This window comes from Macrosteles quadrilineatus, unplaced genomic scaffold (genome assembly GCF_028750875.1).
Source record: "Macrosteles quadrilineatus isolate MER2022 unplaced genomic scaffold, UCM_ALF_1.0 Scaffold_4__1_contigs__length_99947679, whole genome shotgun sequence".
In the NCBI taxonomy this organism is placed as follows: Eukaryota; Metazoa; Arthropoda; class Insecta; order Hemiptera; family Cicadellidae; genus Macrosteles; species Macrosteles quadrilineatus.
The window spans coordinates 74369258-74384215 of NW_026542597.1; the positions used below are offsets into that span (position 1 = coordinate 74369258).

Consider the following 14958-nt stretch of genomic DNA (forward strand, 5'->3'; position numbering starts at 1 on the left):
ATATTGAACTTAGTTGATAAAGTAATAGTAAGTAGGTCGAAAGAAAGTTTTTGAGTTTAAAAATTACAATCAATATCCTGTTATGTAGTGATACAGATATGGTGACAAATCTTTGAAAACAACTTAATTGCTTCGAAGGTCAGTTTACCTGTGTAAGTTAACGACTTTACAAATTAGTTTACACTCTTATGTATTAATTTTTGTATCCACCCAAGTAAGAACTCTTTGGGCATAGTGTGTTTATATTAGAATATACGTGGACTAAATTACAAATGTATAACTGTTCGGAAACTTTTCGGAAATATTATTAATGCAGAATTATTTGTATTTTTATCGATTATGCAGGTTTGTTGCAACGGGGGTATTTATGCATAAGTAAATAAATTAGATTGTATGCTGAAAATGATATCCTTAAGATTGTATTGGACATAATGTTATTTGAACTCACTGAATTAGTATTAGAAATCTTTTTACATTTATAACTGTTTTGAAGTTCTAAAAAAAAGTTAATACAGCATTTGTACTCATAGGCCCACTGCAGGTTTTCTACAACGTATGTATAAATGCCAAACGAATACAAAATGGTCATAATGCAAATCCAACTTAAGAAATCAATAGCGTTGATATATTTTTGTGTGTAAATATAACAAAAAAGATACATAGTCATCGAAACTACAGACAAAACCAGTAAACACCACAGGTGTGAAAGTGACCCGAACATCCACGAAGACGCCCGAGTGTGTAACAGGTCCGGATAAAATTGTTATTGGATCTTTTTGAAAACCTGTCGGAGTTGTAGCGCGGTGGTGGGGGGAGGCGCGCCGCGATTGGCTGCGGCGGGTCATGTGACCGCGTAACCCCAGTAGCTGGCAGTTTGGCGCGCGCGGGCCGCTGGGACGGCAACAAACGGAATCAGAAGCGGTGCGAACGTCGACGGGAGAGGTTGTAGTGCGCGCAGTGCATTGTGGCGAGTGACATGGCTATCCCTTTCAACTTGCCCGTGGACGAACCAGAGGAGCGGAGATTGGATCAGCTGTTGCTGGACTTGTATCATGTGCTGAGGCAGATATTGTTGAGGAATACAGGTGGGTTCAGTGTGTTGTTTTTTTAGGTTTTAGAAATTTTGTGGTCAAGTGTGTTGAGATAAGGTTTAATTAGTTATTATTGTATATTTTAAACAAATAATATTTTTTAGGAAAAGTGCGTAGCGTTGTCGATATATTTTTTTAATTTATAAAGTTGACAAATTATTTGTTTACGTAAACGTAATTAGGCTATAACTAAAAAAAAACATTTTTATGTAAACTTTGGAACTAAATTTATTGTAGAGATAACTATCCGACGTTAACTGATTATCAAATCAATTGTTCCAAATTAATTAAAAAACGTAATTTTTACTTATCATTCATCGAATAGGAAACCAATACGGTGTTCAATTTCTCTTGGTATTAAAAAAAATATTTAAATTTTTACATAAAAGATGTACAATTTGTAGGTAATAGGTACCAAAACTTTATTTAACACTTAATATTAAACTTCAACATTTAATTACGGATAAGTTTTCTTAATTTACCTCAACTAGTGAAACTTCTCAACAAATGTCCATACCCAAAAACAATTAACAATATTACAACACTTAATCCGAGATACCATCCCCTCAACACTAAACTTATTCCTAAAATATAATATTATTTTTAATAAATTTCCCTAAAATTGATTGAAATATCTTATCCACAATAATATCTCAAAACAATTAACAAAAACTTAAATTACGTCTTGCGCAACAGGTAGTCGGTCCTTTGTACGGAATTTCATTTCCAGTATTCCCCGGTTCCGACGAGCGGCAACACAAAAACACGTATCCCACGACACGCATTCCTTCTGTCCACTTCACGCGACGTTGAGCGTGACGCACGTCGTGATTCACGTACGTTAACATCTCAAGTCAACAAACTTTCTCTTCGTCCTTCGCCTTGACTCTTGCTGTCGATCACTTCATCTCTCCGTGACGTCACTTGTTGCACCATACGATATTGGATATCGGTCTTTGAAAATTTGAAAAAAGAAAAATAATTTATAAAAAGTTAGGTTTAACTTGGTCTGTTTAATTTTGTTTGTAAATTCCTAAACAAATTAATAATATTTTTTGAGCTTTGGTTAGTGACAGTAACATTGATAATTTTAAAATGCCTTGATTAAAATCACATATTTTATTGAACGAATTTTACATTAATTAAAAACTCATGGTTTGTTATCGTTAAGGCAGTCATCAGTTTTTGGACTTTTTTTTCATTTTGTTTAGTTTTTTTACCAATATTTGAAATACCGAGATTAGATTAGTTGGCCAAAAGTGTTGAAATTAACACTGATTGCATTTATTCAGTAAAATAAACAAACGAGATCATTAAATTCAAAATATTGACTAAAAATTTACCTAATATCATACATGATATTAATTCAAAATTTAGTAGGCCTATTGATATTTAATATTATTTAAGAGAGACGTTAGGCGTGGTGTATTACAGCAGTGATAAATACTCCAATTAGGACTTAATAACTAAAACTTACGTAATTTCATAAAAGTACCACATATTAAATCCATAAGTAGGCTCCCTATTAAGTTGTAAGTACCTATTAAACATTATATATTATACTAAGATAATAATGTATAATTATAATAATTTTATAGGCTAATATTTACAAAATCATGTTGCAATTTACATTTACATCGAGGTAGCACCCATATCATAGTATTACGTGAATAAAAATTATAGTGTGCCAATAAATAAATAAAATATGAAAATGCAATATTTCGTAAAAAAGTAAGTTGTTAAATTTTATTTACGACACACACGATTTGCAATAATGTCTGTTTCCATAAATTGAAATACAGTACAGTGAAAGGGGCTCGAGGTTGTATTGCTCATGTAATATATAGAACATGTTTCGTCATTCGTACAATATATGCTGGCGATATGAATTTTATAATATATTTTATTGTAAATTTATCGGTTGTATTTCTATACGCACACAATTATTGAGAATTTTTTCAACTTTTTTACCTTGGTTTGCGGGTTTAAAATAATTTTTGGTAGCCTATATTAAAATTTTGGAGATATTTCATTGATAGAATAACTGGGATTAAGAATATAAATAGATGTACATATAGGTGATGAGCAAGTAATTATGGTGATTTTAAGTTGGATCTAAAATTTTGCAACAAATTAGTTCCGGTCCCTCTTTTATGGACCTGCAATGGATTTCCTTTTATCATAAAACTTACGAAATTATTGTTTTAATGCTATATAGTTTTGTTTTTATCAAGTGGTATCGGCCAGTTCGTTTGTCACAAAAAGTTTTGTAATTAACGTAAATTTAACTTAGGAATGTAAATTAAAACCGTCACTAGGTCTTAAACTTGTTTGAATTTCATAAGTGCAGGTTGTTTTAAAATAAATTAGTCAATGTCCTTTTAAGGTTTATATTTTATAGTTTACTAGTTTATAGTTTTATAGTTTAGTTTTTATAGTTTATCTTTTGAGTGTAGGATTAAATATTTCTCATGCTGGATCTTTTTGAATAAAATCTCAATAAATTTAACTAACACGACAAAATATTCTAAAATTTGATCTCTTATCAAAATAATTACCGGTACCCTCAAAATTTTTTAACAATTATATTTAAGTAATATCTGTAAACAATAAAAATTAGATACAAAATTATCAACTCAATTTCCAGTATAGTTACAACACCGAGATGGTCTAGTGGCAATCGCGAAGCTTCGGTCCTTAAGTCCCGGGTTCAAACCCCGCCAATCACCACATGATATCTGATACCCTGACTCTCTAGGCATGGTTTGAAGTATGAGTAAAAAGTAGTCATATCAGTAACTCATCCAGATATTTGTTAGTACAGACCCATGTGTTGTCCCCGCTCGTGTCAGCTTTTTACCATCTTCACCATGTGGCTGAGCGTGTTGCTCTCGTGGCAGTTTTTTATCCCAAGGCCAAATCCCATCTGTCCTCCAAATACTCAGCCTATTTACATTTTTATGGCCTTCTTGATGTAGGATGCACGCCCGGGCTAGGGTTTTTTGGTAGTTAGATTTTTTACTGAACAGAAGAAACTGGGTTCTTGACGCGTGTTTGAGTTATAAATTTAGTGGGGGCTAAATTATAATTTTTCAAAAATGCTTTATTATTTTTCGTAAATAAACATTTGTTGGTTGGAAATAAAAATGTAAGTTTTTAAGGTGTTTTTTTGTTGTTGTGTGTGTGAATTGACAAAATGATCGGTAAGTATTGAGTTAAAATATCAACAATAATCACATTTTGTGTACCAAAACGAAGACACGATATTATACAGTGCGATTTCTTGTGCGCTGCGTATACTACCTAATGCGTTATTCCTCTCACCACACGGTCTTAGACAAACTTTAATAATATATATGAGGTTATATGGGTAATGATTATCAATGTGCAATATTAAGAGACGAAAAATAAAAATAACACTTTTGAGACAACTAAATATACCTTCGAATTTAATTACACGTCATCTACACATCCAGAGAGTTTTTTTTCGGAATTACACAATTTTATGTCACATAAGTAAGAACAACAAATTTACTAAACTCTTGTGTCTGTAAAATATTTAATTGTGATTTTCACTCTAATAAGCTGTAAAAGTACTAAATTGGTCTCGTATTTGGGAAAAATATTGAGATAGAATGACGCGGTAAAGTCCTAACCGGATGTGGGAAGGTGACGAAATTGACCGGAAATAAAGGAAGATGACGGTGAGGTGAGGGATCTGACCTTGGAGGATCAACAACCTTGCAACCTCCGTGGAAAACCCGGGAATATCTCCCGCCAAAGCTGCCTATTGCGCGGGAAATACGGTTCCGTGATTTAATATGCTTATTATGTAACCGCGATGAAAAACTGTGTTGTAATATTTTAGTAAGTGTTAGGAGAAATCATTGTGAAGATTTGTAAGAAAATTATAAAAAAAATTTTAACATTAGGTCTATAGCGATTTAGGCGTGACAAATAATTAACTTTAAACCACTTGATATTGGACATAACAGTATACTTTAATGTTTTTTTTATATAACGAAGGCAACATTATGCTTGAAGAAGTTTTCGATTGACTCATCTACTTACGATACTTGTACTGTATAACTGTATGGCCAATCTTTTAAAAGTTGCAAAAACACAATTTTAGTGGTATATAAATTGAATATGCGCAAGCAAGGTTTCTACGAAAATAACATGTACGACTTCCAATAAAAATGCTAGTAAAATACAAGGTTAAACCACATACAATATAATACTGTAAACTCTACAAAAAGAAGAAACGTACAATATTAATATTAGGCCTATAAAATCAAACGAAATAAACAAAATAAAATACATGTTGTCTATATTGGATTAAATGTCGTGTGAAGATTACTTTGATTATATAGGCTACTATTTATAAACAACATTTTCAGTTTACTGCGTGAAGAAGTTCAACTCAACTAAACATGCAAATCAGCTGAACAAAACAGTCCGACAGAATCCTATAAACAGTCGGTAGTAAACAGTGAACCGGTCCCAGAAACTGAGATAATTATAGCTTCCAACTGCTTTAAAATAGTAAACCGTTCAGGAATAAGAAAAATAAAAGCGTGGATGCGTGTAAGCGATGGAGTGGTTCGTACTTGTCCCGCCCGCGGCGCGGCGAGCGTTGACCCCGTCGCGTGGCCAGTCCAGCTATAAACAAAACATAACCTCTCCGCCACGCGTCCAGCGGCTACTGTTCCCGCCAACTGCATCAGCTGATTGCCAATTACCAACCTCGCAGTAAATAAAACCACAGCTGTGGCGTACTAAAAGAAATGCAGAGGATGTTTATAAAGTGGAATAGCTAGTGAGGCGATTGTTGTGTAATACATCTTGATTGTTTGTAGAAAATTACGTGTTAGGGGCTTATAGTGGTAGCAAAACGGGAGTGCCGATGGAGACCAGGTCAAGTCCCTTTAAACGCACGCACCCCCACAGGTCTCCATCGGCACTCCCGTTTTGCTACCACTTTAATTAATTGCAATTGCTTCATCTACGACTACTACTGTAGATTATCAAAAAAAGTAGAGTCTAAACAAAATATGTTTAAGCCTCTTGAATCTATAGAGTATCGAATTTGGTCGTTTGCTGCATATTCTCCACAAGCCACAACCTCACAACCTTTGTGAAAAGCTCGGGAATATTTCTGGCCCAGTTGACAGCAGTGGGTAATACTGCGCCGTGATTGAATATAATATAATGTATTATATGGATTTGTAGATTTGTTTATGTTTTATGTCTACCGCTTAGCCACAAGTAGGCCTACAAGAGAATAGTTCTTTCAGTCAAGATAGGCTTTTAATTGGATGATAACACATTTTGGTCCGATAATGAATTTTAAAACGCTAGAAACACCAAAATATCCTGATCGGGGTATCCTGAAAGATACCGATTTCAATCTAATCATTTTCCAGGATTCCCCCAAGGCCTACTTCAGCAATTGCAGCCTCTTGAAACGCTAGAAGCACCGAACTTCCCGAGCGGTTATAAGTTTTATCGGATTTCTCCTGATGATTGCGGATCAGATCTCGGTGTTTCCAAGATTTCCCTCATGGTCGTGCTCCAGTAATTGCAGCCTGTGCAAGAGTTAACGCGGTGTGGACAGAATGCAACTACTTCCTTGTCCGTCAAGGTCGGTGTTGGGCAAGAATCGCGTCACGGCCTCATGGTTACTTCATTGCCACGCCATCTTGTTTACATTCTGTCACTATCTTGCTTCCATGGATGTGGATTAAATACTGTACTACACGTCCAAGGATGTAGGATGACTGAATTGACTTTTGGAAGTTTTTTTGATTTCTAAAATCACTTCATGTAGAATTTCAAAGACATCAATTAAAAAGTGTTTAATCCGTTTCCATTGTAAAAACCCTGACAAACGTCAGCAAGTAGGGCACAAAAGACGTCGTAAATCACTAAGGGTGGAAAGAGAGCCAGTGAAAGGGACGAAGCACCTGTTCTGAGGTTGGCAATTGTGACGCAAACGAACAGGTCTGGTCCCAAGATCGATCCTTGGGGCACACCTGTATCTTCTACCTGTTCGAACAGGTTGCAGCATGCAAGGGTCCAACAGGTGTTTCGCCGTCAAAACAACCATCTGACTGCCCCGAAGCGATTTAGCGAGCAAAAACTCCAGCGGGGTGCTCTCTTCCACCGTTTCACCTTACGGTCGAAACAGATTTTTCTTAATGGTCTTTCTTTTCCTATGACAGAATTGGGTATTGAAGTGTTCTCTTGGGGTTTGAAAGGGCTTTGTTTTGGTGGATTTTAACTGATTTCTCTACGTTGATGGAGAGTTATGCTGAGCTACAATATATTTTTTACAAAAACGACTATTATTTTGTATATATTTAAGAGGCTTATGGGTTCAGCATAGTGCAATATCATCCATTCAGAAAGCTTTGCGTTTACACAACGTTAACTCAATAATCATAACAAGGAGAAAAATTATAAAACTCTTGATCCGTGTGTCTCTTAAAAAAATAATCACAGAAAGTTTTGTGCTAGGAGTTCTCTATAGTATAGATAACTCAGACACGCGCCAGCTATAGGATGTCCTGTTTCTGATTAGATAGGCCTGGCCGACATAGCTTGCCATTTATCTTGTCACCAAGTGAGTTCTATGATTAATTGCAATTTTGGTAGTAACATTTACGTCGCTAATTCTAGAGTCAAGACGATCCAGAATCTTTTCACAAAGCTTTAGGCTGTGCTTAATGGTATAGAAGAAATTCTTTTGAGTTCCACTGAGAAATTAAGGGTTGACTAAGATCAAACACAATCCTACGCCTATCACATAAATTCTAAATCATCTGATCTAAACCCCAGTCAGGTACGAGGTACGGTTGCTAATGGTCATTTTGTTGTTGCAGACGAAGGTCGAGAGGGGGAGACGGCGCCGAGCAGGTCTCGACATGATGGTGACGTCACTCCTAGACGCCACCGTCTAGACTCCAACCTGCCCGAGTCGAGCACCCTCGACTGCCAATGTCTCTGTCAGAGCTCCAGGAGACGACAGCGGCGTAGGCGACGATGCTGTCCGAACCAAGAACAAAGTCACCAGAGCCAGAACTCCACGACGTCTCTCGCTCAAGCTCAAGTGTCGACGAGGTTGGCGTCGTCCAGGCGGGAAGACTGGCTGATGGTGGGGGAGCAACTGAGGAGGATCGCGGAGGAGTTCAAGACGGCGTCTTTGAGGAAAGAAGAGGTGAGTTTGGAATACTACTTGAAGAACGTAGTTTCTAGATGAAAAATACTGCTCTTGCCAAAACCATAGGATTTTTACATTTTCATGCTTAGCCCTGGTATTTTTTTGCGACGATTAGAACTATAAAGCAGTTTAATTTTTGTAGGAGTAATTTTTTTACAAAACCGAGTTGTGTTGTGCGCTTTCATCCTAATGCACAGTATAAATCTTCATCAGCGTAAATATGTAGTTTGTACGTTGTATTCCCGATTCGTCCCGTTTACAGAAATATGCATAACAGCGAATCCACTATTTGAAAAAAAAAAACTATTAATTCTTTTAACCATGTAATTTGTCTACAACAACGCATTACAGTGTTTTCAGCCTTGCATAATCAACAAACACAATACAAATCACCTATCACAATCTATTTAAAATTCGTTCCGTTGCAAACCTATAGGAATACAATAGAGCAATCCCACCCTAAACGGCTTCAAAACTAATTTCCGCAAAAAACGGAGAACCAACTTGCGAGAGGGTGGATGTATTTACTGCGAAACGAGCATTAGTTAATGCAATCGGTGACACGAGACGTTTTAGTTGGCGGGTCAACACATATGTCGGGGTGGTTTGCACCCTGGGCAATCACATTAAAAGCTACCCAATCAGGCCAAGGGCTCCCAATTTGTTCCGGCACCGTGGGCCTTTCACAACGGCTCTCGTTTTAATCGTAACTGTCACGTTTGACAGTCCCTCCATTCTTTTGTCTTTCTTTTCTTATCCCTTCACCCGCACCCTCGCCCAATTTGGCCCCTTTTATTTTACCTTTTTGTTCCGTTTAGCCGCTGGTGTCATCATCGTCTTTTGTCGAATCCAATCTGGAAGTGCTGATTCGAGCGCATTCTTGGGGGAGCCAATTGCGTGGATGTAGTAGGATACGGGTATTTAAGGAAGTTGTCAAGTTGTCACAACATATGCGTGTTTTACCCTATCTGCCACGAGTGTCTTCTCTAATTGACTCTGGGTACTCGAGATCGACCTCGTGGCAATTCGCGAGAGCTTATCTTTCTATTTGGTTAGCTCCACTTGCTTTCTTGCTCGGCTCATTGCCTTCAATTGGTCTAAGAGCTAGGACAATGGCTACAACTACGCCTCGCCAGATGGCAAGTCGGGTTTTACAACCTCTGGTTTCATCTCGTAAAACGGACAATTACATACTAAATGTTCAATCCGCCTTTTTGCCTACGAGTCCATTCAGTATCCACGAGCTAGGAAAGAAAACAAGTTTGTTTTTCTGTTTGTTGATTGTTTGCTGAGTTTTTGCGTTTTCCACTTTTATAACTTCTTTAACTGTTTGGTGAAAGAAACCACTTGTTGGGTTTTTATCACAGGGTTTGCATAGAGTCTCAATTTAGAAACGAATAGTAATTCTTTTAAGACATGATGTGTTGTGTTGTTTTCAAAATGTGTTGTATGGAAGTAGATTTTTACCGAAACTAAGAAGCAAGTTCTATAGTTTAGAATGATACATGATTTCGTAACCGGAGTTTTACAATACTCTGGTTATTCAACACTCTGGTAATTCATACGCCCTTAAAGAATAAATATCCCTTATGATCTCATTAGGCTGTAGTTATACAAGTAATCTATACATGAAGTGTTTTTAAAGAGACGGTTTTTAAAACTGATTGTTACATTTTTTATCAGGTGTTTCCGGAATGAAAACATTGACAGGCTGTTCCCCTAAAACCTTTCTCTGAGTATATCCAGAATGAAATTTTATCGCAAACAATCATATAACTCAAATAACTGATAATTAAAAAAAAATTGACAGTTCTTTTCTCTAATTATTTCCAAAATTATATTAGTCCTATTGACAGTTTCTTTCTTTTTTGTGTTCCAGTCTGATGTGTCTGACAGTTTCTGTATCTGTTTCAGTATCCCAAGCAGGAGAGGCAGGATCTACAGCTGGAAGTGAAGACTTCAGGGTTGTTCTCGCTCCTGGTTCCTTCCCACTTCCGTCACTCCCTGCTGACCACGGTGATCCTACTTGTAGGCTGGCGGATGCTGGTGCGGGCGCGATAACTCCTCAACCAACCAACCAAGCTCCAAGTTCCAAACAGTAGTTCACTAGAACACTTAGTCGTTGAGACAATCTCGTCTGTCCTAGTATGTAATAATTGTTCCAAAGATGGCCAAACCATTAAATCAAACTCTGATCTCACAGACTAGGGGTAGTAATGTAAAGTTTTGTTCATATGTATAGTTGTAATTAGTTTCTTTCTTTCTTTATTTTTGTTTTGTAGAGGCCCAAGGGTTACTCTGATAGTTTTCACATGATCTCTGGAAGTAGAGTGGACACGGCCTAAAGGCTGATAGTCCACTGGGCTGTACATAGCATTGAGTGTTTACATCGAGATGGTTATGTAATTGTAATTATATAAATATTGTTAGCTTAAAAAGCTGCCCAATGTGGATTCTTGTCTTTCAAAAGGTTCAGTTCGAACCTGTAGTTTAATCTAGGTTAGTTTACGCTAAGATGCAATATGAAAGTTGATAATTTTGTAAGAATATTTTATCGTGTTCATATATCATTGTTTGCGATGTGTTTCGATAGTTTTGTATTCCATTGTCCAATTGTAGTTTCAAAAGCACCAGTGTACGTGTCTTACAGTTCAATTCCCGTCGTCTTTCAATATACACGTTGTTGCCATTTTTAAATGTTACAATTTATAAAGACATGACATATTTTAGCGATTTTTATATACAAAAATGATTTTTTGGTGTTGATTTCTAACAGATTTTGTTACGATTATTTTTGTAAAGGGTCCAAGGCAAGCGTACTGGTGATGACCGTTGATTGTATATGTATAGCAGTGTATATAGCGCTTGTTGTGTATATTGAGCTGTATTGTGGTTCGGTCGTCCCGCCAATGGGACGACTCCGTCAAAGCGTTACTGTGATGTTATCTGGTGACATAAGTATGATCTCAACCTACCCCTAGTCAGTAGTGTTCGTAGACTAGAGGATAGGATTTTAAGCGTGTTCATGTATTTTTATATCGTTTGCACAATCATATTTGAAGGCCTATAAGAATTGTGATGAGAATTCGGCTCAGAAAATTTGAATTTTGTACATTTATTTTATTGTAATTTATTTGCTACACAATATATGTAATCATTTTGAGGTTATGTTTTGTTCTGGAAGATTTTGATTGTACAAAATGGTGGCCTTGGTTTTGTGAAACATAACCTCAACATTTTGATCATTTGACAGTTGTCGCTTGTTTTTTCTACTATAGATATCATCAGTTAAGCCCCAAGTGCTTGCTATCTTTGCTACCACAGGTCTTTCAATTTTGTACAGTTTTTCACTTTTGTATGTAGTAAAAGTTATTATTATTACAACGATTATGAATGATGACATTTTGCATTATTTCAATATGTGTAAAAATAAATGCTGATTTATTTCATAACTGTCTATTTATGTGTTTACCTATGTAGTCTTAAGAGGTGAATCTAGTCAAACTAAGTAAAATGTACATTCCCATTAAAAATATATAAAATATGCAATAAAAGTGTAGGCCTAATGATATCACTGACTGCATCTACAGTCAAAGAGTTATATTTAACTTAACATTAAATCTAATATGTTAAACATATTAGTATTTGAAATTTTATCCAGTCCAGAAATCCGTTCCGTGAAGGTTATAAATTTATCATCAACTTACATTTACATTTGTATGTAATATTAGTATTGGTATGATGAACATGACAATATTGTTTCCCAAAGATTCAGTATGATTAAGATCAATTTTGTCCATCACAAGGACATCCAGGATAGAAAACACATCTCTGTTGTATGTTGAGAAGTAATGTTCTGTTTAAAAGATAGTGATAGATAATTAAATTATCAGCCGTTGGCTACATGTGTTTTCTCTCCATACAGTTTGGGCAGTGTTTTCTAGGTAGCCAAATAGAAATAGTAATCGCCTTCAATTCGGTATATTCTTGATTTGATCCCAAATAAGATTATCAACCCATGTTCCATTTATGGATACTAATTACAAAGCCAGAGACTTGACGTCTCCCTAAAAAAAACTTCAATCCAAATGGCAAAAAAACACAACAACAAAAAATAATAGACAAACAACCATTGCTAGACATTTACCGTAAATATCCTAAATGGCTATTCTAGGAATCTGATTTGACCATGCCCTTAACATCTCATTACCTAATACATCTCAAATATAGAAACATGTGTCAGTAATCAGTTGAAGCGATTGGAAATCAGTAACCTAATTCCAGACGCCACAGGTCTGGTATCCAGTAAAGCTAATCGTCAGGGCCTTTCCAGATTATATCAAATAGTGAAAGAGGGACAGCCACAATAGAATGTAAATATTAGTATCTCCATTAGAAAAATGACCATTAATGTCACAATTATAAACATTAAAAATAGGAAATGAAGATCCATAGGGATTAACATGATTAACACACGTCCTAAGATCTATAATACTTTGGAATGATCGAAGGCAATTTTAAGGTGCATACACATTAGGTAACGGATTTTTTCGTTGATGTTCTATTTTAATTTTAAATGCTCGTTTTCTCTAACTCAAATGCCTGTCACAATATAGCAATATGTGCCTAATATGACTAATTCATCTACATGATGATATAAAGACAGTGATATACTGTAGGTATAAGTTGCATGGGGTCCAATGGCGACTCCAGTTATAAAATAGTAGAGACGACTGGTTTCGAACCAGCATACTTTGGTCCAAGACGCTAACATTAAGAGAATATATTCGAACAAGCTGTAAACTATTGATCAATTGCAACAATCTTGTAAACTATCTTACAATAACGTTACAAAAGCTACGTTACTACGTTATCTCAATGTCAACCAAAGACAAAGCGTGTGACCTAAATGATCAGTTTTACCTCGTGTACAATGTACGAGGTTATTAACCAAACGATTATGTAAATGAAAACAGTAAATGATCCTAGTCCCACCGGCGCCTCTCCTTTTGACGAATATTCCAATTTAAATTCGCAATTTTGGGAATTGAGTTGTCATGCATATGCTAATAAATTGCCACACTAATATGGTGATGTTTTTAATATTTCCTTTGAGATGGCCTCAAGTTAGGCTTTTTGAGGACTGATAGAACTCTTGGCTCAAGTCTGAATTTAAATTTCAACAACATACAAAAACAAATTCAGCCCAATGTTATTACAATTTTTACATGTTTACAAAAAATGACGTTTATTTATTTAGTTGCGGGTTAAATTAGATAGGTTAGTTTTATAGCTGGTCTAAAGAGGATGATGCTTCGATTTTGCAAGCTTTTTTGAATCCAGGCGATACCAAAGGGTTTTGGCTATTTGGCAATGCCTTGGATAGAGCAGTTGGTCCACACTTTGTGACAAAAAATATATGACTCATAGACATCCTCTAAGATAAATTATGAATCTTTTATTGTTGTATAGCTTAATTGAATAAATAATAGTGAACATATATTATGTTTATTTTACCTACCATCAATCTGTGAAAGATTGCTTACTCTGTTCCAGAAAAATCATGAATAAAAAAACCGTTGCTGTTCTTGAGATAACAATTTAGACTAGTAAAAAGAGAAGCAAACTATCATAAACAAATCTACCTTATAGGTAATTTTAAATCTCATGGGTTTGTATCATCGATCTCTATTATTATTACATCGATGGTTTGTATTCTACATAATAATGGACAATTTATACAAGTACAGTTAAGTAAATTAAATAATTAAAAGTAAGTCACAAACAAACTACGACTAAAGTAACAAATTTTAACAGTAAAAATTCGTATTAATTATTCTTTGAAAAGAACCCATATATCAATGAAAACTATTCTAAAATATAATTTGGAATATGTTCAATTATAATGAACTCTCGCATTAACTTTTAATAGTTTGATGTGCACTTTATCTTTACACAATGACAGTTATTTCACTTTCTTCCATGAGTAAAAATTCTGGTAGCTGTGCCTGTCGACTATCCAACGCTACCCGCCAAGCAGCTCTGTACGGCGGCGGGAAACTGTTAACGTTTTACAGGCGAACCAAACTCCTCTATTTTGCTTCAAATATAGGCTAATAAACCACCAATATCAGCTGGTTCAAATACCTTGAATCACCAATGCATTTCCGCAACTTGTACTAGGCCTAGCCTGATGAAAGCTTTACAAGATGGTGATATTTTACAGATAAAGTCACGCCTTACACTCGTTTGTGGATAATAAAAACATGGAGTTAAAATATTTGGATTCACTTGGTATTCTACGCTTCAATTTTACCACAATTATACAAAATAATTGTACGTAAAATACATTAAAACATGGATCCACAATTAAACTTTTCATTGCCATAAAAATACAAACAAACAAAAACAACGCAGATTTCCACTAAACAACCACATATCACTTACCAACAAACTCCCTTTAACACCATCCATAATGCTAAAAAGTCGTCAACAATTAATCACATTTCACTCACCACGGTAATCTAAGACCGTCGACTTCTCACGCCGCTTACCCTGTCATCCCCATGTACACCCGCGTCATCGGATGATCCACCCAGGGTCCCAGGGGAGGTCAGCCACCGGCTCAGTGATGGATGGGAAGGG

At 35.8% G+C, this 14958-nt stretch overlaps 1 protein-coding gene across 1 annotated transcript; it reads left to right on the forward strand.

Moving 5' to 3' along the window:
- Positions 1-919: 919 nt before the first annotated feature.
- Positions 920-11765, forward strand: LOC128992161 (uncharacterized). Its single transcript, XM_054415601.1, has 3 exons — positions 920-1085; positions 7976-8310; positions 10228-11765. Exons 1-3 carry the CDS (start codon positions 977-979, stop codon positions 10372-10374), a joined length of 591 nt encoding a protein of 196 aa, XP_054271576.1. The 5' UTR covers positions 920-976; the 3' UTR covers positions 10375-11765.
- Positions 11766-14958: the final 3193 nt, after the last annotated feature.

What these genes read in the sequence shown, in the direction of transcription:
- LOC128992161 (XM_054415601.1), top strand. Translation starts at nt 977, where the DNA reads ATGGCTATCCCTTTCAACTTGCCCGTGGACGAACCAGAGGAGCGGAGA. An exon ending in GATATTGTTGAGGAATACAG is followed by an intron (nt 1,086 to 7,975) that starts GTGGGTTCAGTG and finishes TTGTTGTTGCAG; the next exon opens with ACGAAGGTCGAGAGGGGGAG. An exon ending in CGTCTTTGAGGAAAGAAGAG is followed by an intron (nt 8,311 to 10,227) that starts GTGAGTTTGGAA and finishes TATCTGTTTCAG; the next exon opens with TATCCCAAGCAGGAGAGGCA.